We start from the raw sequence: 23,245 nt of genomic DNA on the forward strand, positions 1-23,245 counted from the left end.
ACAGCTATACTGGTTTGAAGTCCTGGTTAAGAAAGTCACCAGCAAATTTACAACTGTGCCTTTGAATGTCTGTAAATGGAAGCTTTGTTGTTTGGTGCCATCGAGTTGGTTTCTGACTCATAGTGACCGACCCGATGCACACCAGAATGCAACATGGCCTGCTCCTGTTAACTCCCACACAACTGTTACACTTGAGTTCACTGCTGCTGCTATGGTGCCAGGCCATCTCGTTGGGGTCTTCCTCTTTATCACTGACTACCTTACCAAGCAGGATATCCTCTCTCCAGGGCCTGCTCTCCTGATAACATGCCCAAAGTATCAAAATAAAATCTCACAATGCTGGCTTCTAAGGAATATTCTGGCTGTACTTCTTCCAACAGATTTGTTTGTTCTTCAGGAAATCCATAGCACTTTCAATATTCTTCTCTAACACCAAAAATCAAATGCACCAATTCTCCTATGGTCTTCCTTATTCAACATCCAACTATCATATGCATATGAGACTACCGAATATACTATAGCTTGGGTCAGGCATATCTTGGTCTTCAAATTGACATCTTAGTTCTCGAACACTTTAAGACGTCTTCTGCAGCAGATTTGTCTAATACAATATGTCGTTTGCTTTCTTGTCTACTGCTTCCATGAACTTTGCTTATGGATTCAAGTAAAATGAAATCTTTGACAACTTCAATCTTTTCTCTGTTTATCATGTTATTTATTGGTCCAGTTGTGAGGACTTTTGTTTTCTTACATTCTCAAGGCTGTGGTCTTTGATTTTCATCAATAAGTGTTTTAAATTCTCTTCACTTTCACAGCAAGTAAGGTTTTATCTGCCTATCACAGGTTGTTAATGAGTCTTCCTTCAATTGTGATGCCACATTCTTTATATACTCCAACTTCTTGAATTATTTGCTGAGCATACAAATTAAGTAAGTATGGTGAAAGCATACAACTTTGGTGCATACCTTTCCTGATTTTAAAACCACTCAGGAGCCCCTTGTTTTAACAACTGCCTCTTCATTTATGTACAGGTTCCTCAGGAGCTCAATTAAGTGTTCTGGAATATCCACTCTTTACAATGTTATCCAGAGCTTGCTAAGATCCACAAAGTCGCATGCTTTTGCATAGACAACAAAGCGCAAGTAAACATCTTTCTGGTATTCTCTGCTTTCAGCCAAGATCCACCTGACATCATCAACGCTAACCTAGTTTCATGTCTTCTTATGAATCCAGCCTGAACTTCTGGCAATTCTCTGTCCATGTACCGTTAACAGATGATTTTGAGTTCTCTTCAGCAACATTTTACCTGTATGTGATATTAATGATATTGTTTGATGATTTCTGCATTTCATGCTGTCACCTCTTCGGAATGGGAACAAATAAACATGGCTCCCTTCTAATTGGTTGGTCAGGTAGTGCCTCCAGTGTTGCACCAATTTGTTGTAAAATTTCAACTTGTATTCTCTCAATTCTTGGAGCCTTGGTTTTCGTCAATGTCTTCAGTGTACCTTGGATTTCCTCCTTCAGTACTATCAATTCTTGTTCATATGTTCTTTGGTACAGTGACTCTGTGTGTGTATACCTTCCATGTTCGTTTTTTTTTTTTTCATGTTCTTTTGATGTTTTCTGCATCATGCAATATTTTGCCCATAGAATCCTTCAACAGACCAAGTCGAGGCTTGAATTTTTCCTCACTTCTCTCAGCTTCAGAAATGCAGAGCATGTTCTTTCCTTTTGGTTTTCTAATTCTCTATTTTTGCACATTTTACTGTAATACTTTACTTTGTATTCTCAAGCTGCCCTTTGAAATTTTCTGTTCAGCTATATGACTTTCTTCTGGCATTCATTTTGGTCTTTTCTTTTTTTCCTATTTTTTTAACGACCTTTTGCTCTCTTCCCCTATGATGTACCTGATGTCATCTTGCAGCTCTTCTGGTCTTCGGTCATTAGTGTCTACTGCAACTGCAACAAATCTGTTCTTGAGATGAAAACATTATGAACAGTACCAGAATATTGTCAGTTATAGTGCTCAAAGGTGAGCCCCTCAGGTTGGAAGACACTCAAAATACAACTGGAGGAGAACTGCCTTCTCAAAGTCAAGTTGACCATGATGATGAGAATGGAGTACAGCTTTCAGGACTGACGGAGCACAACTCATAATGAAGAGATACAGCTGCAAACATCCATAAATAAGTGCAACATGGAATGTTACGAAGTTTGAATCTAGGAAAATTGGAGGTTGTCAAGAATGAAATGGAACACATAAACATGGATACCCTAGGCATTAGTGAGCTGAAATGGACTGGTGTTGAACATTTTGAATCTCACAATCACATGGTTTACTATGCTGGCAACAAACTGAAGAGGAATGGCATCGCATTCATCGTCAAAAAGAGCATTTCAAGATCTATCTTGAAGTACAATGATGTTTGTGATAAGTTAATATCCATACGCCTAACAAGGAAGACCAGTCAATACCATTATTCTTCAAATTTACACACCAACCATAAAGCCAATGATATTAAACTGAAGAATTCTACCAACTTCTTCAGTCTGAAATGGATCAAACATGCAGTCAAGATATGTTGATAATTACGTGATTTCAATGCAAAGGTTGGAAACAAAGAGGAAGGATCAGTTGTTAGAAAATACGGCCTTGGTGATAGAAACAATGCTGGAGAGCGCAGGATAGAATTTTGCAAGACCAATGACATTTATTGCAAGTACCTTTTTAAAACAACACAAAAGGGTAGTACTATATACATGGACCTAACCAGATAGAATACAAATTATCATCAGCCAAAGCAAGGCCAGGTGCCAACTGTGGAAGAGACCATCACTGCTCACAAAATAGAAGCTTTCAGGTAGGCTAAAAAGTCCCTCCAGAAGGAACCTCCGGGATAGGTGAGAGATACCCAGGGCTCCTAAGGGCCTCTCTAAAAGCAGACATCTTTCAGGCAGTAGATTTGGGAACTATAATCACTCCACATTATGCCGCTATTTCTTAACACCAGTACTGAAAAAACAAAACAGGACTGCAATTCTGTAATCCACTCACCTGGTCCTGGCACAAAAGTTCAATTTTCTCTTCTGCCAACACAGCAATATCCTCTTCTTTTTCCTGTTCTCCTGGTTTTTCATTATTAGAAGAGCTAGTGGTTTGAGATTCATTATCCAAGTTGATGATTTTCTCATAAACATGTTCCATTACTTTCCGAACTTGGAGCATATCACTAGCAGAAAGTCTGTCTCTGTTAAAAAAACAAAACACAACAAAAATGGTATCAGTGAAATTACCTAATAACAAATCGTCTATATTACTTTTCTTTGATTTTAGCTAAAGAGAAAACATACTATAAAAACACAAATCAACAAATAAATGGGTTATACTTCCTTTAAATACTTTTCCAGATTATGGGCTAACTAAACTCCACTGAAAGGCAGGAAAAGCACTGGAGAAGGCAGCCCCAGTGCTTACCCAAGGTCCAATACTTGTGCTGCTCATTTCTCCCCAGGTCAGCTCTACCACGCCTCAAACAGTACCTCTGAGCAGAAGACTCCACAGTGTAGAACTCAAGTCTCGAGCCCCTTTCCTGAGCTCAGTAGCAGGCTAGGTATTTCCAGTTGGAATCCCACAAGCACGCCAAACTCTACATGTGCCAAACCAGAGGCATCAGTTTCTTCACTCTCAAATCTACTTCTCCTTTATCTCTAGTATCAATCAAGAACAGTCAATCCAAGCAGCTCAGACTACGAACTCCAAAAGCCACCTTCAACTTCAGTCATTCAATCTAGCTGAAGTAACGGCTGAGAGGTGTTTTAAAGTAATCAAAGTGTGTTTGCATGAGTGCATGCATATAGGAAGTGGGGGAAATGGGAGCGTAGGAAGAGGTATAGATGAGGCAACATTAGCCATGTGTTGACAATTATTGAAGCTGTTTGATGGGTGAGTGAATGTTTACACTATTCTTTTTATATATTTATACATACATAAGTTTACATAAAAAAAAAGCGTTCACTTTCTAGGATATACTTATTGGCCACAGTTCAGCCTCCTGTTACTGGTAGTGGTGGTGGTGGTGGTGTGCCGTGGCGTTGGTTCTGACTCATAGCGACCCTGTATAGGGTTTCCAAGGTTGTAAATCTTTATGGGAGCAGAAAGTTTCATCTCTCTCCTGCGGAGTGGGTGGTAGTTTCAAACTGCTGACCTTGAGGCTTAAAATTCTTTTCTTGGGTCTCTGCCTTTTGAGCCTTTACCTGGGTCACATCCCACATCTGCGCAACACATTCTGGTGTTTAGTCATTGTATTCAAATCAATGGTCATGAAATCTCTGACTACCTTTCCCACCTTACTCCTAGTATATCCTAGTCCCTCTAGTTTATGCTCCAGCTATACTGGTATTCACCAATTTCCAATTTCTTATTAATTCTCTCACTTCACACCTCTGATCAAACTCTTTCCTGGGCCTGTAATATCTTGTAAAGTTCTACACATCCTTTATACATTCAGCTCAAACTCAGTTCCTAAAAGAAGCCTTTCTGGGAAAAGGTGCAGTCATAAATACATTTATTTCTCCATTCCCATCCTACCTTAAATTTCCACAGATGCAGTTATACACAGAATGTTTCCTACACTGTGAATTTTGGCGGAGATAAAATCCATAGTAGATAATTTGTTCAAAGGTTCAACTTTCAATATTGCAAAATTAGTCTTAGATCTACTGCTTGCCTTTTTTTGTTGTAAAAACAACCATAAAGATTTAAAAAATTCTCTCTGGTAATTAATCATATCAAAGAACAAATGATACTATACTTACTTACTTTTTCAAGGTTTTTGCTCCAGAAGATGCATGAGGTTGGAGGTAGAAAGGAATTTTGTTGAATTTGGGCATATTTTTCTGAAATATTAGAAGTTAAAAAGGTATAATAGTTTCTATTAGTTGATTAACTAAATAATATCAATAGGAAAACATGATGTATGAGTAATAGCTTTTTACAATGTAATGAGACTTTCTATGAAATATGATTAACTACCGAATTAGAGAAAAAAGATCAGAAAACTTTTAGTTTTATAGTAGAAGATGTAAAAACAAATTGTATGTCATGGCAGTGATAATATCAAGAGCATGGCTCTCCTCAAATAACAATACAAAGTAATAAAAGGGAAAAAAATTTTATTTTAGTTATTTAAGCCATACAAGCCAAAAATCTCAATTCCACATTAATATATTGCGACTGATACACCTAATGGCTCAAATAAAAAATTAAGCATCTTGATAGAAACCCACAGCATTCACCTTTAGCAAAGTTATCCACTCTATGCTGGAAAGGCCCATCAGGTCTTCCCACTTCCTCTTCCTCTGACATGACAGTGAGGTGTAAGGCTTTAAGAGTGGAAACTTCAGCCAACCACCTAGATGTTTACCATGAAGTAAACCACATACTTAGATGAAGGATATAATGAACAGGCCATCATTTCTGTGGGTATTATTCCCTTCCAAGCCTCACTTTTAAATATCATGTATGGATGTCTCCTCTCAGGAGTAATTCACAAGTCTAAATTCAGCAACATATTCCACCCAGGGGAGTGTCACACTCAAAGAAATAGTGATTTATGCGGAGCTCAAACCTAGAGAAAACCGTATGACTATCCATCGGATGTTACACTGGCTTAAGTTCTTGGAGGTATATCTGAGGCAGAAAACACATTTTCTGAAGGTTCGAGAGATTAAAGCTCTTTTCATATGGCTTTGGGAATATACAAAACATGTCAATAGCACATAAGAGAGTCCAGAAACAGACCCATGTGTACTTAGAAATTTAGTACATGGTAAAGACTGCATTTCAAATTAGTAGCAAAAGGATAGATTATTCAATAAACCATGTTGAGACACTGGTTATCCATTTGGGAAAAGTTAGAATCCTACCTCACATCAAACAGAAGAATAAATTCTAATAAAGATCTAAGACATTAAAAAAGTTTATCATAAAGGTATTAGAGGTGAGAGTTCAGGAGACTAGCGCTTTTGGAGTGGGAAATACCTAGGCAAGACATGCAACTCAGAAGTCACATACATACACAAAATCAATCTAATTATATAAAAATGAAAACTTTTTGCCTGGTAAAAGACACGATGAACAAATAAAAATTTAATTGCCACAGATAATAGCCAAAGGGTTAATATTCAATATAAACAAGTCCTACACATCAGTAAAAAAGGCAACCCTATAGAAAAATGAGTAAAGGATACAAGCAGGCAATTCACAGAAGAAATAGAACGGTCAATATGAAAAGATGCTTAACACCTCACTATGAACTTTAAAAAAATCCACATTAAGGCAGGTAACTTCTGCCTGTCTTTTGGTAAAAATTAAAAGTACCCAACATTGGTGAGGGTGTAGGGGAAATGGGAGCTCGTGCACTGTCTGTGAGAATGTAAACCGGTACAGCTTTTGTGGAGGACAATTTGGCAATATCTATTAGAATTGAAAATGTGCACACCCTTTGACCCAGCAATTCCACTTCTTGGAATTTATTCTAAAAAGTACACAAAGATGTATGTACAAAGATGTTCACTGCAGCACTGTTTGTAATTAGGGAATTGGTTAAATAAATTATGGTACATTTATACAGTGGAATACTATGCAGTCACTAAAAAGGAATGATTCATCTTTACAGACAAGAAAAGATGCCCAGGACATATTTTTAAGTGAAAAAAAACCCAAACAAGTTGCAGAATAGCATGTATAAGTTTCTGTGCAAAATAAAATACACACCTATATGCACATAAATATATGCTTGTGAATGCATGGAAAAAAGTCTTAAAAGCTATGCATTAAACTATTACTATTTTTTAGATATGGGGAGTGAATGGGAAAGAGGAGTGAGAGGAAGGGTTGAAGGATGAAGGGATCACTTTATTAATTTGTTATTTTTCTCTAGAAAGCATGTGTTTATTTTTATAATTAAAAACCAATAAATATATATACCAATATGTTAATACTTTTCTGCAACTTTGGAACGGCAGGGAAGTAGATGAGGATTCCACTTGGCAGTCTAGCTTTTATTAAAAGGTGAAGATTATACAGCCTAAGGCAGTTCTTAATTTCCTTCATGATTTGGGAAAAATAACAGGGCAAAGTGAGAGTGGAGACCACTTACATCCACAGTGATGTCAATTACCCATTGGGGCACTGTCTCATTAAGAAGCATGGACTCAGTCTCACCCCCAGAATCTCGGCAGAGCAGCCTAAAAAAAAAAATTATCCATCAGGTTTAAGTGGCATAACACACACAGATGGCAAAATCACTGTCAACAAACTAGACAAAGGGACCCTTTATAGAGTTCACTTAGGAGAATACCCACTTGTCAGCTAAGGAAATACAATGCAGGCAGGCAGAATGTTGTTGTGTTCTGCCAAGTTGGTTCCGACTCATAGCGAACTTGTATAGCATACAATCTATGAGAGTAGAAAGCCTCATTTTCTCCTGTAGAGAGGCTGGTGGATTCGAACTGTCAACCATGCAGTTAACAGTCCAACACATAATCCACTAAACCACGAGGGTTCCAGTCAGACAGATTACATTCAATTAAAAGGGAGCATGGGTTCTAAAACTCAGGTCCACCAAACACTATAGCGACCTCTCTGAGTCCCTGTGTGAACGAGGGAAAGCTGGGCACAGCACCTCAGAAAGGGTCCTGGCCAGTGCCCCCGGGGATGGGCTGGGGTGGGAGGAATGAGTCAGGATGTTTCTGGTAAATGTACACTCAGGAAACCAACATAAAGAAAGACAGTCCTATGGTTAAAGGCAAGGCAAGCTTTTTTCCTTATTTCTGGAACCCAGAGAAGACTCTAGCAAGCACTCCCTCCTGGTTCCTTCCAGAGCCTTGCTGTCAACTTACAGATGAAAACAGTCCAGCTATTCCCTGCTGGGCCCATAAAAGACTGCTTGGCAACCCAGCTCACCATGCCTGGCCCAACCAGGGGGAAGTTACCTACTCAGATCTCTCTCAGGGGGAGGACTTCCAGTGATGCCACCCCTAGTCTTGGTAGTCAGTCATGCTGGCAAAGTGAGAGGAAATCAGAATTTCCTGCAGAAACTACCAGAGAAGCTGCTCCAAGGCAAGGCATCTCCCTCTTTCAAACACTAGAGGTTTTAGTTCTTAATTCGAATGCCATCTAACAGAACAAGACATTAAACTATCTGATGGAGATGGAAAAGCTTCTAGATCCTTGCCATCCTTAGAAATTAATAATAAACAACTTTCAACATCTGTCTGTATCAATACTTTTAGCAAATGGGGATGTTTTCTCAGTCGGGGCCCACAGCCTCAGCCCTCCCTGTGCATACCTGAATAGTGTACGGCCTCCAGCTTCACCAAAGATAACGGGGGTGTGGGGGGGCACTTGGAAATATCCATTTCCCTTCTGCACTCGGGTCTCTTGTTCCCCATTAACTAGGGGGAAAATGGTATTAAAAGCAAAACCCAAACCAAAGCTAAATTACTCAACATAAGAAACATAACAGCTTGATATACTCTATAAGAAATGACTGTATTTTATAGGTTTTAATAAAAGACGTGTGAGACTTGAAACAGAAATACAACCAACCACGCTCTGTTTTATACAATATCTATTTTCTTTGGTAGAACAGCGTTATGGACTGAATTATGTTTTTTCCCCTTACCCCACAAATATATATGGTAGAACAGCGTTATGGACTGAATTATGTTTTTTCCCCTTACCCCACAAATATATATGGAGATTTAAAAAGTTTGTGGAACAATTCCATTTTTAGAAGCCCCCTCATATACTGAAATCCTCACGTCACCCAGTTTAGCAACAAGGGTTTCTTTGTTATGCTAATGAGCTCATACCAAGGCAGGGTTTTATGGCTGAGATGTATTATAGAGAGACCAGAATAGACATTGAGACACACTTAAAGGGAGATGTGAGGACTGTCTACCAGTCCAGGATCTGGAAACTAGAGGAAACTAGAGGAGGACTGTCTACCAGTCCAGATTCCAGAAACTAGAGGAGAAGCTCACAGGTGGAAATCACTAGGGCTGAGACCTAGGTTTGGGCTGCTGCTACCCTCCTGAACTGTGAGAAATGAAATTTCTGTTCTCTCAATTCACCCACAAGTGGAGTCTGTGTTACAGTGGTACTAGAAAATTAAGATAAATAGGACATTCAGAACAATTTGAACAAAAATAATCTATGTTCAATGGTATCCAAAGTTAATGGTAGAGGTATTCGTGAAAAACAAAATTTTTAAAGTGGTCATAATCTTATTTGCACTACACGTTCTGTGAAGATTTCATTTCCAGTCTGCTCTGTTGATAATCTTCTGACAAAAGAGCACTTAGAGATGATAATACTGGCCCCAACTTAAGAGCCAACTCATTCATGACAGTTCCCTAGTCAGAGTTGTTACTAAGTGCCGTTGTGTCAGTGCTGACTCCTAGTGATCCTGTATAGGGTTTCCAAGGAGAGGCTGGTGAGTTTGAACCACTGACCTTGTGATTCAAATCAACCTTGTGGTCCAGTGCTTTATCCCATAGTGTCACACCAGGACTCCCTAATCATACTGGAAGCAATTTGACCCTCTGAAATCCCATAGCACTTTCAGAATTTCTCTTACAGCACCCAATACACCCATCTTATCTTGCAGTACAGTTCATGTAAGTACTGTGACTCTGAGAGAGTCCACGCCTACTTATCGATGTCATCCCCCCTGCAAGTAGCCAAGGGCCTGTGAATACTCAATAAGCCTAATCTATGTAACCCTTAGGTATTGCTGGGGGATAAGGGAGACACACTGTGCATGGTGCCGGTGCAGCAGATTACCAGATAACAGGTATATGCAGAGTTCTGAGCTCTGGCCAGAACAGGCCCAGTCCTGCCACAACCATTACAATTTGTTATTAAGGAGGCTTTGGAGTATCCTATAACTTCACTCCCTCAATCCCCTTCTCTAAGTATGGATTCATGGTTCTGACCGTTCCAATGTTTTCTGATTACTTAATCCTTTTTATTTATAGTCCATGACGTTGAAGGCATCGGTCTAACTTTCTATTACAGGTAGAGAGGAACTGGCCAAGAAGAGGAAAAAGATCTGCCCATAACTACACAGCAGATAAGTGGCTGAACCCACCCACAACCCTCTTGAGTAAAGGTCTTTTCATTCCAGTTTCTCTAGCTCAGTCAACTGCACAAGTCTGAAGTGGGCCAGCTGCTATAAAAGACAACCACCTCTGTGGGTGGGGTCAGTGCCCTCTCTCTGACAGGCTTCATCAGAAGACTGATGTCTAGTTCTCTACTGCTGCTATCACAGATATACCACTAGTGGGTGGCTTTAACAAGCAGAAGTTGATTCTTTCACAGTTTTGGAAAGGCAATAAGTCCAAATTCAAGATGACAGTGACAGGGTAAGACTTTCTCTATTGCCTCTGAGGTAGGTCCTTATCATCAGTCTTCCCTTGGGTCTAGATGCTTCTCAGGACAGGGACCTATGTTCCTGGCTCTTCTCTCTTGGTGGTAGGAGGTCCCAGTCTACATTCCCTCTCTCTCCTTTTATTTCTGTTACATGCAGGCCACACTCCAAGGAAAGTAAATGTTCTTCAACATAACAAACACAATGGAATCCTCATTAACACATGCTGTTGGTGTCATGTGGCAACTCATGGTGATGCTGTAGAGTTTCAGATGAGTGGCTGGTGGATTTGAACCAAGGACTTTACAGTTAGCAGTCCAATGCTCTGCCTACAATGCCACACCAGAATATCTCAAGTGGAGGATAATTACATCAGCTCACATCATGGGGGAGGATGACATTACTACATAACTGCCAAACCACGAAAATCATGGGTTAGTCAAGGTGACACATTTTTTTTTTTTTTGGGGGGGGGGGGAAACAATTAAGTCCCTAACAATGGCTTTCAGGAAAGTATGGCATCCTCATGAGAGATATGAAATCTAAAAACTATGAGTCTGCCACAATCAAGTTCTTGGCAGGAAATCCTCATCACTGTCCACTTCTGTGGTCAGCACTGAAGCTTCAGTAAGCCCTCAGTAACTAGTATGCAGTGACTCCTGAACCGACATCAAGTTACATATGAGCTGTGTAATTCTAAGTGCTTTTTCTCCCACTTTCTTTAATCCAATTGATCCAAACTCATAAATTCAAAACACGGTCTACTCTGCTGCCTACCGATTGTTACTGCCACTTTTGTGGCACACATGCCTCTTGAATGTCCTCATGACAATAATTATTCACATTTACCCTGACATTTCTGAGTTGGAATTTGATTTTTGGAAACATTCAAAACCAAGTTCATGCAGATCAAGCTGGGTAATACCAACATTTCAAACCAAAATAAAGTTTAAAAGAAGCTTCAAAAAGATCATGGGGAAATGAAACTAAAAGATAATGGAATTGTTCCAGAAACTTTCTGAACTCTCTACAGTGACAAACATGGTTTTCTGGTGTAGGTGATCAGGTAGCTTTGGAGATAAACACAAAGCTTTGGAGGTAAAACCAGAACGTCCAAGGATACTCTGAAAAATATCTGTGGAGTAAGTCTGCTAAGGTGCCTACTTTTAAGGAGAGAAAACTGTAAACTCATTGGCTCTATCTTGTGCAGTCTCATTGATGATTTAAAGTCACACAGAGTCATAACCTCACTCTTGGTAAATAAGAGATGAGCAGTTGTAATGTGAGATGTGGATGGAAGTGCAATAAATTTGCATATCACCACAAATATTCTGGATGTTGTATTTTAGCAAACACTTAAAATCTTGTTTAAAATGACAAAATCTAAGACTCTTCGTTCTAAGGAACTTCGAATTGATTATGTTGATATACAAACACTAACCATGATTTACTTCATTTTCTTCTTCATCCATTGGATTCACATGTGTTCTTGGCCAATACTCTAGGAGTGCCTGTAGTAAAAGTCCTCCTAAGTTCACTGCAAAAAAATTAAAATTTAAAAGAAAAGAAACAGAAACAAGAGTTTTAATTTAAACACAGAGGGACAGAAACAAAAATGATGATGTTTCCATCTATTCTGATCATTTAAATTCTTAACCCAATGTCAATGACGCTTCAAATCAAAATTTTATCGAGATTTTGTAAAGTTTGTTTCATCATAGAATATTTAAGCAGTGGTGATATTCTATTAAGTTTAGACATGACTTTAAACAAAACAAAACAAAGAAAAACAGAGGAATTGCATTCTTTAAAGAATTACTTCCATTAAGACCACATTTGGACATAGTAGGCATTTCCATGTATCATAAATCAACAAACTAAAGACCTCTGTATTCAGTGGTGAAGTACACAGTAGAAAGCCAGCACAGATCACCTGGCCTTTCAGGGGAGGACGGAAAAGCAGACATTTACACTCACATTTAGGATCTGACCCATCAGGGCTGCTGAAGCCGGCATCTTTGGCAGAAACCCAGGCAGCAAAACAGTCACTCTCATCTAAAGTGATAGTCAACATCTGTCAGAAGAAACAAAAGTTATCAGTAACTGTCCACTTCAGTACATTCTCCAAATAAATGTCTTTAGCCCTTTATTATTTTTATAATTTGACTAAAGAGCTAAGCCACAGATTCAAGAAACAAACGTGTTTCATGTGATTCACTAAAACCAAACCCACGGCTGTTGAGTTGATTCTGACTTAGTGACCCTATAGGACCAAAGAGAACTGTCCTATAGCTACTGACACTTCTTTCTTCGACGGAGCAGCTGGTGGGTTCTACATGCTGACAGTCTGGTTCACAGCAGAGTGCTTTAACCACAGCACTACCAAGACTCCTCATGTGATTCAATGCACTGATAAGTTCATCTACTAGAACACCAAGGTCATTCAAACTGCATTTTGTACTAACGTGAAAAAAAAATTTAAGAAACAAATAGTTATGAACAAATCATATTTATGAGCTATATTTGGAATGCTTCAACTATCACAAAAAACACAAATATTAATTGCTAACTTACCCCTGTTTTTAAGTCTACTGAGAACCAATTTGGCACATACACCATTTTAAATCTTTTCTTAATTTCATCTTCAAAATCCACTTTGCCCAGATCTTCAACTTTACATGCCTATACATCAAGAAGACGAATAATGATTATCAATGTTAAGTGGGTGAATTGATTTCATTCTGACTTTGCCATTCACAATTTTACACATATTCATATTTGTTAGAATGGAATCTAAAATACATTTCGAGATGAATAATATTAAAGGCAAAAGTTTTAAGATTAAAATAATTATCTATGGCTACTGGTAGTGTAGTGCTTATGAGTTGGTCTGCTAACCTCAAGGTCTGCAGTTCGAAACTACCAAATGTTCTATGGGAGACAGATGAGACTTTCTGCCCCTGTAAAGATTTAGAGCCTCGGAAACCCTATGCAGGGCCATTATGATTTGGAACTGACTCCATGGTACAGCACCACTAAATGAAAAAAAAAAAAAAAAGCAGAACCAAACAACTGCAAGAGACTTTTTCCTGCTTCAGAATTATCATTTAACTTTGCTAATACCGACGGATACTAGCACATTTATCTGGAAGCATTGTCAAGTGAGACTCAAAAGCACAAAAACAAAAAGAAACTTCAAGGAACAAATAGTTAAGTATTTAAGAAGAATTGAGACGGTTCCCTCAGACAACAGCTACAATATAGAAAGCAATTTAGAAGTTACTCTATTACACTCCTGTTCTCTCTATATGTGTGTTCTTCACATAAACACGTATCCTTAATTGCCTTTGGCACTAAGTGGCATTCTGAATTACAGTTCACCTTAATTCTGAACCAGAGCACAGAATGTCCCCTCCCTTTCCCACCTAGAGCTGCACAGCAACCTGGATCTTTCTTGAGAACCACACTTCAGTCCGCTGAAAGAGAAACTGCTTCTTCTTCCACATCCCACAGATCCCCAATGTCACATGGAGACCATGTAAACTCCTATTTCTTTGAAGTCCGTCATTGTAGTTATCTAAACACCTTTTCCTCGCTGCCATCTAGTAACCTCATGGTCACTCTTCCTCACTCATTAAGACCTGAGCCTTGGCTCAAAGTCTTACAGCTTACCTCAAGTTCTTGCTTTCATCCTGGACATGGACAACAAGCATAACACAACAGCCTTTCAATTCCTTGACAATATCGGCACTATAAATGCGCAGACTCCAACATCAATTGGATCCTTAATCCTGCCTAGAATTTCTTGTTTCCAAAGTCAGTTCTGCCTAACAACTTTGCCATTTCTCTATCTGTCTCTGACCTTTGATGTTGCCATTTCCCCTAGTACCCTAGGCACAGGACTCTACCTTCTACTTCTCAAAAAAAGACAAGCCTTGAGAGAATCCCCTGAAAGTTTCAACATTTCGTCTTGTTAAAAGAAAAAAGGTGTCCTTTCTGGCTATGCTCTGGATCCCCTCCTCTCTTGTTTCTTGAGAACCTTGTACTATCATCTACTCCTCATGTCTCTACTGGCTTTTCCCCATGAGCATTGAAATCTGCTTAACTTTTTTTCCATCTGAAAAATACTCAAACACCAAAGCGAAATCAGTCTTCTCGACAGCTGAACCTTCAATCTCTAAATCCTCGCTAGCTACCTGCCTCTTCCTGCTCCTACTCTCTTAACAAGGATTGTTGCTGTTAGGTGCCACCGAGTCAGTTCCAACTCATAGTGACACTGCATAGGCTTTAAGAGGAGCAGCTGGCGTGTTTGAACCACCGACCTTGTAGTTAGCCATCCAGTGCTACTCAATTGTTTCTACACTTCTTAATCATTACTCAGGCCACTCCACTTAGCTCTTGTCCTTGTTGTGTGTCATTGAGTCGGTTATGGTTCACAGTGATTCTGTATACAGTTTATGAGAGCAGTTGGTGGGTTTGAACTGCTGACCTTGCGGTTACCAGTCCAGTACTTATCTTACAATACCACACCAGGGCTCTTAGGTCTCCTTGTATATTGCTTTCCCCAGACACTATGAAGGAAAATTCCATCAACTTTTAATTCTATTTTCTCACCAACTTCTTGAAGCCGCCTTGTTCATACTTTATTGGTTAAATACACAAGCTTGTTACAGTCCTCATTTTATACAAAGTCTCAGTAGGATGAGCCACTAACCTCATGGCTGTTTCTGAAACTCTCAATGAGATATTAAGCTGCCATCAGCTTCTGATTTTCTCACCCTTTTAAGTTATACACCTTTGTGGCTTATTTCTCTACCAACCCCCTGAAAGGGTAATGACCTGGTTCTTTTGTTCTCAATCTAGACATCAACCATGGTGTCAATTGTAATTCACAAACTGATGGCTACTGAACTTATTTCTCCAGCCCAGTTTCCCTCCCTGTACATTATACCATAGCTGCCTGCTCATCATACACTTTTATCCAGATAGCCCAAAGAAACTCAAAGTGTCATCTTTTTAGCATGCCCCTTTCCTCCAACCACCTGTTTATTCTCCTATGGCACTTCTAGTCAGCAAACTGTTCTGGAATACATCTTTAATTCTTTCTTTCCTTCATACCATACCCTCTTCCTTTCAAACATGCATTACCCCTGTCCAGAGGCTTAAACTTTTTTCTAATTGTTCTATTTTTCCCATCCTCTTTGTTCTCACCCTACTCAAAACCAATGTTATCTTTTACCAGCTTCCTAATCATATGTCCAGGAGCTGGGCTAAATAAATCCCCAAATATCTCTCTATCAGCAATATCCTTTCTTGGTAGGAGGACACAGATGAAGAAATGTTCAGCACGCTCCCTGGTTCACCTGGCTACTAGATGACAAGACCAGGATTAGAATGCAGTTCTGTCTAACTTCTGAGTTTATCTTACTGACTTCCCTACTTTTGTTTAATATCTATTGTACCTGATCATTTGATCTTAAAAATTCAAAATCCAATGTATGGATGTGGAAAACTGCTAGGTACACAGAAATGTCAATCATGGTATATGCCAGCCCAGAGCCCTAAGTACAACTGCTTCCCATTCAGATAATAGGACTCTACTCACCGTTAGGCAATTAGACCAAGAGTAGACACCAGCCCATAAGCAGAAAATTAGTGGTTCAACTCTCAAAGAATAGCTGGCCTGATCAGATTCTCCTAGATAGTCTAGGGGGGATACAGGGCAGCATGAGGTTAAGACCAGCTATAGGGCAGAAGAAGGGCCCACAGTCGTGGTGGACTATGAGTGAAGAATAAAGAATTCCTGTTGATAATGTCCTTAGGGCTGCTTTGGGTCCCCCTACTTTCTGTGGGACCCCACTCTGAAACAAGTATGAATTTCTATTCCCTCTCCCTCCAAAGGCATATCTATATCATAGAGGAAAACCTATAGGAGACTACTGCAATTAAACTTTCCATTCAAATTCACCAGGCAACTGTTTCAATGGGACTTTTCCCCAGGAGGAACTTGTTTTATCTTATTCCTTATTTCATGAAGTTAACTAAGTAAACACCTGTTCCTTAAAACCAGAAAGCTAACTGAAACACCAGAGCTTTCCAATTCTTCCTTTATAGTATGTGCAACATTTGTCTCTTCCTTTAGATATCCCCAAATCATTATAACTTAAGATGACTATCTCCTAGGCTTCAGTTTCCCATTTCATGTTCTAAAATGATCCGAGGCTCCTCAGTGTAGAATTCAGGATTTGGAGGGAAATAATCTGAATGTCTGCTTCTATCTTTGTACCCCTATCACGCCATGGCACTTGTTTCTACAATCAAACAAAACAGCTCCCCTTGCCCTGGATAAACTCCCTGTGCCTGTGTCACTCAATCCCTCTTCCTGAACTGGCCTGCTACTAGTCATCTGCTGAAACCCATTAAGCCCCTCTTCAAATGGTTTTTCCACTATTAAGTTCTCCTGACTTTTCCAGCTGTAAGTGATTGCTGTGATCCACTATCTGTTTATTCTTTATTTATAAGGTTTTCAAATTCCATTCTTGTCCCATCTCTAGAAGGGACCATGCTAGAGATGTTTCTGTCACCTTTGGTCCTAAATATAGTTCTTCGTGCAAAGCACTCATCCAATTTAGGAAATATTTGTTGAACAAATGAACAAATACCAGCAACACGAATAAGGGACATTTGTCATAATGACAAAAGTGGACTAACTTTTCAATGTGTGTACACATTCTGTAGTTAGAATGCAGTTGAACAGTTGAATGCACTGCACCTGTTCCAAAGGGAATCACTGTATTATGGTTCACTCGTAACTAATGTTCACAGTGAATACTGTGAATCCTAAGAAATTACTGAATTTATTTTGTGCACTGCAGTCAGTCTCAATTGAAGGTGATTTTACCCCATCGCCATCTCCAGACAAAGACAAGTTTGGGTGTCATACCTGGGGGAGAGGAGTACTATAGGTTATCAGTGGGCAGAGGGCAGGGAGCTGTTGTTAAACATTCTGTAATATATAGAACCACCAACTGTCAGTTTGTTGTATGGAGGTGGCTGGCATGTTGCTGTCACCCATGGTGGACAGGTGACAGTGAAGTTTCCAGACTCAAACAGACTAGGAAGAAGGATTTGGTGATCCACATTTGAAAAAACTAGCCACTGAAACCTCATGAAAAGCAACAGAACATTGTCTAACACAGTGCTGGAACATGACTCTCCCAGTTTGGAAACATTTAAAATACTACTGGAGAAAAGCTGCCTTGCCTCCTCAAAGTGCTTGAGGACTTCAAGAAATTCGTGGAAACAGTCCAGGATCTCGGAATTCCATTTTCTCACAAACTTTTTGAAGCCCCCCCTCATAGAGTCAACCTTAACTACGTGACAGGGCAAAGCTTTGGGGACCTTTATTTGCTGATGTGCAGTGACTCAAAATAAGAAACAGCAGCAAAAATCCATCAATAATTGGAATATGAAATGCTTGATGTCTGAATCCGGGAAAACTGACAATCATCAAAAGTGAAATGAAATACATAAAGATCAGTATCTTAGGGATTGTTGTTGTTAAGTGCTGTCGAGTCGATTCCGATTCTTAGCCAGCCTGTATAGGGTTTCCAAAGAGCCACTGGTGAGTTTGAACTACTGACCTTGTGGTTCAAACAGACCTTGCAAGCTAGTGCTTATCCTATAGCACACACCAGGACTCCATCCTAGGGATCAGTGAACTGAAATGGACTGACTGATACAGGCCATTTTGAATCAGAAAACTTGATAGTCTACTATGCCAAGAATGACAAATTTAAAAATAAATGGTGTTGTAATCAATGATAAAAAGAACATTTCGAGATTTAATCTGAAGCACAACCCTGTCAGTGATGCATGAACATTCAAATTTATGCACCATGCACTATAATGCCTAAGATTGAAGTTTTATCTTCTGCAGTCTGAAGTCAATCAAACATGCAATCAAGATGAAATGAAAATCACTGGTGATTGGAATGTGAAAGTTGGAAACAAAAGAGGATGAGTAATTGGAAAATATTGCCTTGGTGAAAGCAATGATGCCAGAGACCAAAAGACACATTTCTGAAAGAGCAATGACTTCCTAATCGCAAACACCTTCCTTCAACAACATAGAGGTCAATAATACATGTGGACCTCTCCAAAAGAAATACAAAGAAATCAAATCAATTACAACTGTGGAAGAGACAATGGAGCAGATCAATATCACCAGTTAGAATAAAGCTAGGGACCAACTATAGAAAAGATCATCAACTGTTCATATGCAAGTTCAAGTTGATGCTGAAGAAATTAAAACAAGTCCACAAGAGTCAAAAAACCATCTTAGGAACAGCCCTCTTGAATTCAGAGACCATCTCAAGAATACACCAGTTGTGGGATGAAATCAAAGACGTCATACATGAAGAACTCAATAGGTCATTAACAAAACAGGAAAGAAATGGCCAAAATGGATGTCAGAAAAGACGCCGAATCTCACTGCAGTACATAGAGAACTTAAAGCAAATTGAAGAACAAAGAGCTGAAAAGAAAATTTCAAAGAACAGCTTGAGAACCCAAAGTATTATAATGAAATGTTCAAAAAGACCTGGAGTTAGAAAATCAAACATGAAAAACATACTCAGCATTTCTCCAGCTGAAAGAAAAAATTCGGGCCTCAAGTCGAAATACTGAAGGATACTATGGGCAAAAACTGAAGGATGAAGGAAGCATGAAAAGAAGATAGAAGGAACACAGAGTCACGATACCAAGAACAACTGGTCCAACCATTTTAGGATGTTGTTGTTGTTGTCAAGTACCGTGGAGTCGGTTCCGACTCATAGTGACCCTACACAGGATTTCTGAGGCTGCAAATCTTTACGGGAGGAGAAAGCCTCATCTTTCTCCCAAGTAACAGCTGGCAGTTTTGAACTGCTGACCTTGAAGTTAGCAGCCCTATTCATAACCACTATGCTACCAGAGCTCCTTATTTTTGGAAGTAGCATGTGATAAAAACCTCACGGTATTGAAGGAAGGAAGTTCAAGCTAGAGGCACTGGTGAAAAACAAGGCTCCAGAAAGCACTCATTAGCTAAGGAATTGGGAAGACAGCTAGCTGGCCAAGCAACCAGAAGAGAGCTGTATTTGTGCCCATCCCAAAGAAGGGTAGACCCAAAAGAATGTGTAAATTATGGAACAATATCATTCAAGTAAAATTTTGCTGAAAAGAATTTAAAAAATGGCTGCAGATATACATAGACAGAAGTGCCAGAAATTCAAGCTCGATTCAGCGAAGGATGTGGAATGAGGATATCATTGCTTCTATCAGATGGATCTTGGCTGCAAGTGGAGAATATCAGAAAAATGTTTATCTGTACTTTACCGACTATGCAAAGGCATTTGACTACATGGATCATAACAAATTATGGCTAGCACTGAGAAGGGGCCATCCAGCCAGAACACTTAATTGTGCTCATGTGGAACCTGCACATACACCAAGAGGCTGTCATTGGAACACATGGAGATACTGCAGGGTTTAAAACCAGGAAAGGTGTGCGTCACGACTTCATCTTTTCACCACACTTTTTACTCTGTGGAGTCCTGGTCAATAAGTAACATCAAAATAAATGGAGAAAAGATGGAGGTTGTCAATGATTTCATTTTGCTTGGATCCAAAATCAACACCCATGGAAGCAGCAGTCAGGAAATCAAACGATGTATTGCACTGTGCAAATCTGGTGCAAAGAATCTCTCTCAAGTGTTAAAAAGCAAAGATGTCACTGTGAAGACTAAGGAGCAACTGACATAGTCATGGACTCCTGGTGTGGTACTGCAGGATCAGCCCTGGACTGCGAACTACAATTTGGTAGTTCAAACCTACCAGCTGTTCCTTGGAAACCCTACACAGGGTTGCTGTAAGTCAGAACCGACTGGACGGCACTCAACAACACGTATAGGAAAACTGGATAATGACAGTAAGGAGGACCAAAGAAGAACTAATACATTTGAATCATGGTGTTGGTAAAGAATATTCAATGTGCCACGGACTACCAAAAGAAGGAACAAATCTGTCTTGGAAGAAGTATAGCTAGAATGCTTCTTCGAAGACACGATGATGAGACTTTGTTTTACATACTTGGGACATGTCATCAGGAACAATCAGTCCCTAGAGTAGGACATTATGCTTGGTAAAGTAGAGGCTTAGAGAAAAAGAGGAAGACTCTCAGTGGATTGACTGACACAGTGGCTAAAACAAGGGCTCAGATACAATTGTGAGGTTGGTACAAGACCAGGCAGTATTTTGTTCTGTTACACACAGGGTTGCTGAGTCAGAACTGACTCAACAGTACTTAGCAAAAACAACAATGCAGAGTACAGCTGTCCTTCTCCAACAAAGAATTATCTGGCCCAACTATCAATAGTGTCAAAGATAAAAAAAACCTCGGTGAACTTATTTTAAGGCGAGCCAGGATATAAGACTGTAATATACGAACCAGAGAAAATGGTTCTATTCAAATAGCTTAAAAAGATCAACAATGGTCTTCCTAAATATTCACATAAGAAGGTATCCACTCCAAAAAGATGGTAGTCATGCAATTAAATTTTAATTTAAATAGTAATCATCTTAGTTAGCTTATATTTTTCTTACAATGAAAAATAAAGGGGGTACAGAATTCAATGACCTATACTTAATCCAAAAGGATACCCACCTTCAATACATCCCAATATGCCACATTATTATTGGTATCTTTGGTTAATATATGTCTCTTATCATTAAGAATGTGGCACTGAATAATACTAGCACCCCCTAAAGGAAAAAAGGACACAGTTAGCAAAACAGTCATTCTACATTTTAATTCACATGTGGAGATAATTGTTAGTAACAGGAATATAAACCATATTAGCCACCAAAAAGAAGAGGCAAACCAAAGTGTAGACGTCATATTTAAGACAATTTAAGGCTAATCAACTGTTTATGTGTATTTATAAGCATTCAAAGAAACATTGCCAGATTTTAATAACAGATTAGATAGAATGCAAGGGTTCCTCACTTCAAAGGATTACCAGTGGAAAACTGTTGAGGTCAAACAAACTAAGAAAAGTCAAAATGATGACAAGAATCTGAATTAGTCCCACCTCTTATTAGCTTTTGTTTCCCATCTCTCTTCTTTTTTATGCTTCCCAAATGTATAGTCTATTCTAAAGGTAACAGCATGGGCATCTATGAATTATAGATGAAAGTCACATACAAGATTCTTCTCTTAAGTCCCGACAATAAGCAAGCCTGTTTTTGTTTGTTTTTGCCACTCCCAATTGTAGCTTATAGAATTTTAGAACCAGATTTGATCTTTTCTGGTTTATGTCCAAAATACAACTCCTATCAGATATATTCTCTAAGTACCTGTTAGCTTCACCATGACCATGACTGTTCTGATGTCAGGCAAAACGATTAACTCCAGAAAGCCCATTCTTTAAAGTCACTAAAAAGCATTTTAAAAATAAGGTTTTTTTCTACTGAAAATAAAGAAACATATTACTAGTCTTCTGCTGACATCAGAATTATACTTAAGGAAGACCATCTCTTTTATTTCTCTCAATCTCTTAGTAACTATAATTGATCTCAATAAAAAGGTACCATATACCTTCCAATTCCCTTACTCACCTTTAATAACCTGGTCAGGTTGAGTACAAAGAGGTGTTATAGGATTTGTGCAGTCATTGTCATAATCTCCAGAGGCTCTAAAATTATGAATTCCCTTCAATGTCTAGAGAAACAAAACTTACAATTTAATCATTTTATACTCTGCAAGCTTTACCAATTTCTTCATAATGTCAAAAAAATACTAAAGAACAAACAAAAAACCCAACTACCACACCATCAAAATAAAACAAAACAAAGCAGAAAATTTAAAATAACAAAAAACAGAATTATCTACCATCATTGAAAAAGAATCAAGTATTAAGAAGGAAATATGTTGTTCTTTTGGAGAGCAAACGCAGGAGTACTCTTCCAGGTAAATCTATGTTGATTTCAAATTGGCATATCCAAATTTAAGACAAGCTATATAACATTTCCTCTTTTGTTATCCACAAATAACCTGGACAGCAGGAAAATTTAAAGCTTCTTTCATTAAGGTTTAGGAATTCTTAACACTATTGATGATTTCTCTCAGTTTGTCCCTCATTTCTATCCTTGTTGTTCACGCTATGAAGAAAAATGAACTTGAAAGCAAAATTTCTTCATGAAATTTATGTTCAGAAAAATCAGAATCCAGATGAGTTTCCCCACTATGCTGGCACTTGGGCTGCCTATTTTCATATGCAGTTTCATGAGGTTAGAAATTGTATAAAGGCTTAAAGGTTTACTGGGCAATACATCAAATAATCATCTTGACCTCTGATCTGGAAGTCAAAAACTGTGTTTTGATTGTTACCTTAACGTTAGTACAGACTTCAAGATCACACCTGCATTCATAGGCTTTCAGAAGTTTGTTTTACCGTCCAAAAAGCATGCTGTGTGAAGGTTGTACTGAGTCTGTGTTACTGGTGTCTAGCAGGTTTGTTACAATCATCACATGTTTTATAAACTTTTCCCAAGTATAAATTGCTCACTTACCCACTTATTTACTGTAGACTTAGTTGTTGCAACCCAGATTGAAGGAGGGGGATCAGCTGATCTATCAAGCTCCATCTGAAAACAGAGAACAACAAAGTTGATTTGTGAAATCTTGACTCTTCTGAAATTCCAGGACTAAGTGTATGTATGTGTGTGTGTGTATATATAGTCATAATTCACTTCTCATTGTTTAAATG

At 38.8% G+C, this 23,245-nt stretch overlaps 1 protein-coding gene across 3 annotated transcripts in view; it reads right to left on the reverse strand.

Moving 5' to 3' along the window:
- WDR48 (WD repeat domain 48) overlaps positions 1-23,245 on the reverse strand; it is a 72,065-nt gene that overhangs the window by 2,827 nt on the left and 45,993 nt on the right. For all 3 annotated transcript variants that reach the window (XM_006869129.1, XM_006869131.1, XM_006869130.1), the window contains 10 exons: positions 23,049-23,123; positions 22,095-22,197; positions 21,142-21,239; positions 13,014-13,121; positions 12,417-12,513; positions 11,881-11,976; positions 8,355-8,460; positions 7,164-7,251; positions 4,823-4,899; positions 3,059-3,251 (listed from right to left, as the gene is read on the reverse strand). In XM_006869129.1, the coding sequence (XP_006869191.1) occupies positions 3,059-3,251; positions 4,823-4,899; positions 7,164-7,251; positions 8,355-8,460; positions 11,881-11,976; positions 12,417-12,513; positions 13,014-13,121; positions 21,142-21,239; positions 22,095-22,197; positions 23,049-23,123 (1,041 nt within the window). The remainder of the gene's footprint in view (positions 1-3,058; positions 3,252-4,822; positions 4,900-7,163; positions 7,252-8,354; positions 8,461-11,880; positions 11,977-12,416; positions 12,514-13,013; positions 13,122-21,141; positions 21,240-22,094; positions 22,198-23,048; positions 23,124-23,245) is intronic.

This window comes from Chrysochloris asiatica, unplaced genomic scaffold, assembly GCF_000296735.1.
Source record: "Chrysochloris asiatica unplaced genomic scaffold, ChrAsi1.0 scaffold00127, whole genome shotgun sequence".
Taxonomy (NCBI): domain Eukaryota; kingdom Metazoa; phylum Chordata; class Mammalia; order Afrosoricida; family Chrysochloridae; genus Chrysochloris; species Chrysochloris asiatica.